The sequence below is a fragment of the Macrosteles quadrilineatus genome, unplaced genomic scaffold (assembly GCF_028750875.1).
Source record: "Macrosteles quadrilineatus isolate MER2022 unplaced genomic scaffold, UCM_ALF_1.0 Scaffold_2__2_contigs__length_208266976, whole genome shotgun sequence".
Classification (NCBI taxonomy): Eukaryota; Metazoa; Arthropoda; class Insecta; order Hemiptera; family Cicadellidae; genus Macrosteles; species Macrosteles quadrilineatus.
The window spans coordinates 105,140,397-105,144,709 of record NW_026542595.1 but is presented as its reverse complement, the minus strand read 5'-3'; the positions used below and the strand labels follow the sequence as shown (position 1 = coordinate 105,144,709).

Here is a 4,313-nt window from a genome sequence, read left to right as displayed (position 1 = left end):
ACGACCTATGAGAGTAGGTACATAATCTTTAATGTAAGCATAGGTTGATATGCACACCATTTTAAAGGGTTACTCAAGTGGAGTTCATTGCCGGAAACCGCGTCAAAAACGGTTAATCCGTTAAAAATGGCAGCTGTCCAAAGTTCTTGTGAAATATACTTGCACAGGCCTTAGTATGGGCAAATACTCGTATTAAACATTAGCTTGAGAGCTTAAACTGTATTTTAAAGTCAACTAGGTCATAGATTATAATAGTATTCAATCTTCAAAACAAATTTAACCGGGTTTCAGAATTCCCTGCTAAAATTGACTATGAGTATTTACCAATACTAAGGCCTCTGCAGGTATAATCCGCAAGAACTTTAAACTGCCGCCATTTTGTAACGGATGAACCTTTTTTGACGCGGTTTCCGGCAATGAACTACACTTGACCAGACCTTTAAAATGATGTGCATATCGACCTATGCTTACATTAAAGATTATGTACCTACTCCTCGTGGGCCGTCCCCTGGTGAAGGTCAAATTACGGCAATGATTACAAAAAGTAGTTTTCATACATGAAAGTTGATGTGAAAGGTTTGAATTTTCTAACAAATTTAGTTAAAAAGATACTAAACCGTTTCCAGACTTTTTTGTCACCCTGTATATAATTATCATAGTAAATAAAAGCTATGGGTCTGATATCTTAATTTACGGTCACGTTTCTGTGTCATTTGGTAGCCATCTTTTGGGTTGTATATAATATTGAAAAAATTGCAACAAGTCATTTTTTAACAGGCCAGTCTAGCGAATGATACATACCAGCCCACACTATACAGGGTGTCCCACAAGAGGTGTCTCAAATTGATTACGGAAAAAACGGCTTAACGTACAAGGATGTAATACAATTAATTCCCGCTTAATCGACCGCAAGGAATAACGTAAAATTATTTTTAACTATTTTCAATACAGGGTGGTGCCAGAAACTGAGGATCACTAGGTCGAATGTCGAAATTTTCGAATGTAAAAATTTGTAATGTTATACACCATTTTAAATGTATTTGATAGACAAACATTTTGGCGAAAACAAAATTTTTTTTGTTTTAAAATGGCGGCAGTTTTTTATCAATGTTTTTTAATAATCTGCGTTTCCTATACCAATGCATTTAGCCTTTCTCCGGTAGAATTTTCTTACTTGTTATGAAATAAGCTTTACTCTGATATGCTACAAGTAAAGGTTTTATGAAATAATAACAATTCCAAAAGAATTATTTTTGAAAACTTGAAGAGGCTCTTTGTTCAAAACTTTCAAATACAAACAATATAAATAAAAATATAAACTTTCATATGCCAAGTGACACACCATTTTATAGGTTTTTTAATTCCTAACAACTTTGTAATTTACACTTACCTCGTACCTCTTTTAATTTATGCGTAAATAACAAAAAAACTCAATTTTCCTATATCAAATGCATGTTATTTGGGTTTAACACTTAAGGCCATTTTTAACTTTGAAATGTATTACTTAAAATGACTAAACTTTATCATACAGGATACTGTTTTTGTGATTTGTAAAGGCAAATTTTGATTTTAGTGGCTTGTGAATGTAAGTGTTGAGCCCTTAAAGGCACGAAAACCTTATTAGGCCTCAATTGGCCCTTTTCCATATGGGCGCTAATTTTGAATTATTTTAAAAGTTAATATTTCATTTATAATTAATAAATTACACACAAAAGTGAGTCACTTTGAACGAACAGAGATTTTTTTAAATTATTGGTCTGGGGTTTAACAGTAGTTTTCATTTCTCTTGAGTTTGAAATACTTGAATATTGCGTCTTATCTGATATAGTTTAGACTGTATAGTGATAATTGCTAGTGGAGAGATAAAAATCATGTCCGTGTTTATGCCTTTGATTAAGGCGATCCGCCACCTTAAATATGATTTTTTTTTATTTTTTAAGTGAATTTTGCTAATAACATTTTTGCTTGTTTTATTAGTGTTAGAAATAAGGTTTCCAGGTGGAATTATTTTTTTAACCCTTTTAAGTATCTTATAATTTGAAATGTTAACGTTTTTTTACGTTTTTTACATATATTTTATACTTTAAATAACTTTTTTGCTTTTTAACCAATTGGCTTGATTTTTTTAATTTTTATTCCTTATAGCTTAAAGAAACTTTTGTCTTATGGAAAATAAGATAAAATTGCTAGAAAAAAAGTTACAAACAATTAAAAACACAAAATATTTATAGTTTTTTTATTTATAATTTTTTTTTTCACAGTTAGTTTTAAAGTCAGAGTGTTTTCCATAAGACAAAATATTGGTAATATAACAATGAAATAGTGGTAAAAATTTCATAATTTTATATAATATACTTTAGAAGTTATTCAAATTTTTGTACCAAGAAACACGGAAAATCCAACTTTTGGGAAACAGAGTTTAAAGTTGAGGCTTACTCAGGGAAGCTCGATACTGGTACTCATATTAAAAATCTCCTGCACCATACATCCTCCCTTCTTCTTCTATCTTCCTCTCTTCTTCTTCAATCTGGGCAGCCTTCACCAGTTTCTTATACTGCTTGTACTTGTCGGCTTCCCTTGCCTTCCGTAACTTCAAGCGATGGGAGTCTTTTTTCTTGGCTAGGACTGCAGTATTCATTCCAGGTGACACACCAGCTTTTTCAAGGAGGTTTGTCATAGATGTAAAAGAGCCTTCGTTGTAAACACTGATTGCTTCTCCAACTGCTGCATCAAGCCTTCTCTTAGCTTGAAAGGTGGTTTTTTGGCATTTAGACCAAATGACACTGTGAAGAGACTCGTTTGCATTTTGAGTCTTGCCCAACGAACATCTTTTGAGGAGTTTCTCGTTAGAAAGTCGCTTGTATATTGGCAGCATGCGGCTGTAGACAGCTTCACTCAGTGGTGTTTTTATGCCCTCAGAATGTCTTCTAGGTTTCAATTTATTGTATAGGTCCCTTTGGTAAAAACACCAACTGTCACTTCCGGGCGGGCATTTATCATGACGCGGTTCATCATCTGAGGACCTGCAATGGTCCAGAGTTGCATAAATTGCCTCTCTCATTTTATCAGTGTTGTCTAAATTGTTGATTATGGCATTCCTATAATATTGACAGAGTTTGTCTATTGTTTTTCCTTTTAGGCTACCATGTTTTTTGCCGCCAAGTGTTATCTTCACCTTGCTAGAATCTTTAACAAGGTTCCTAAGAGCAGTACCCAAACGTTTCGCCACGTGGTTGACACATTCTTGTTTGTCAATCGTAACATTTTCTCCATACACATTCAGAGAACTTATGTGGTCAAAAGCCTTTGAATCTCCATCGGAAATTACACTAATGTAACGGAAACCAAGGTTTTCCGACCGCTTCCAAAGGATTGCTGCCGCCTCGGTCTCCATTGCTGGCGAGGAACCGTCAAAGTTGGCTTGGCATTTTGGCTTGTGAATAGCAAACCATTCATTAAACTGAGGAGAGTTTCTTCCAAGTTCAGATATTTTCCGCTGACATATTCTACAATATTTTGACAGAACAACATAATCTATAACTAGGCCAGTAACGACTTCAATTACGCAGCCCACTCCGTACTTGGACGTGAAACCTCTTTTCTGCCAAGCGCCATCATAACTAACACCTATATCTATAGGTTTGACAATGTCTAATGTGTCACTGTGTGCCTTCTCTACCTCTACCCTAGCATTTTTTAAAGTCTCTTCAGAGCACTGTTTTGAGACATTGACTAATATTTGCATATGTTTGTCAAATGCTGAATGATGCAAACAAGGCATATTCATACACATGGAAAATGTCTGCATTGCCATATGTCCTTTACCGATCGAGCCAAAGGTTTTTACTATCCTCCTATTTACATCAAATGGATTTTTTCTAAAACCTACATTGTCCTTATGGTGAATTCTTTGGGATGTGAGAAAACTATTTATTTCTTTGCATGAACTGCACTGTACAGAAATCTTCTGCGTGAATCCAAAGACATTAGTAATAGTTACCTTACAATTTATGCCCAAGCAATACTTACATGGCAGATCTTCTAGGAATTTAGAAAGAACTGTCATATCTACGAAGCTATAGGCTGGTGCAATGTCATAGGTATCTGTCTTACCAACGGTTCCGTATGAGGCAACAAGTTCAAACCCAGTAGGCTTAGGCCGTTTCGCCGGGGTAACTTCTTCATTGTCAATACATTCTTCAGAAAAAGAACTATGAATCCTTGGAGCCTTGTTACTACAGCCAGGTATTACATTATCATTATCAGTACAAATAGGCCTAGGCCTAACCTCATTTTCACTAATACTTGAGCCT

The 4,313-nt window shown here is 34.8% G+C and overlaps 1 protein-coding gene across 1 annotated transcript; it reads right to left on the bottom strand.

The window, feature by feature from the left end:
* Positions 1–2,464: 2,464 nt before the first annotated feature.
* On the bottom strand, positions 2,465–3,781 carry LOC128984722 (uncharacterized). Its single transcript, XM_054404065.1, has one exon. The coding sequence runs from the start codon at positions 3,779–3,781 to the stop codon at positions 2,465–2,467; it is 1,317 nt and encodes a 438-aa protein (XP_054260040.1).
* Between the last annotated feature and the right edge of the window lie 532 nt (positions 3,782–4,313).

What these genes read in the sequence shown, in the direction of transcription:
- LOC128984722 (XM_054404065.1), bottom strand. Translation starts at nt 3,781, where the DNA reads ATGCCTTGTTTGCATCATTCAGCATTTGACAAACATATGCAAATATTA.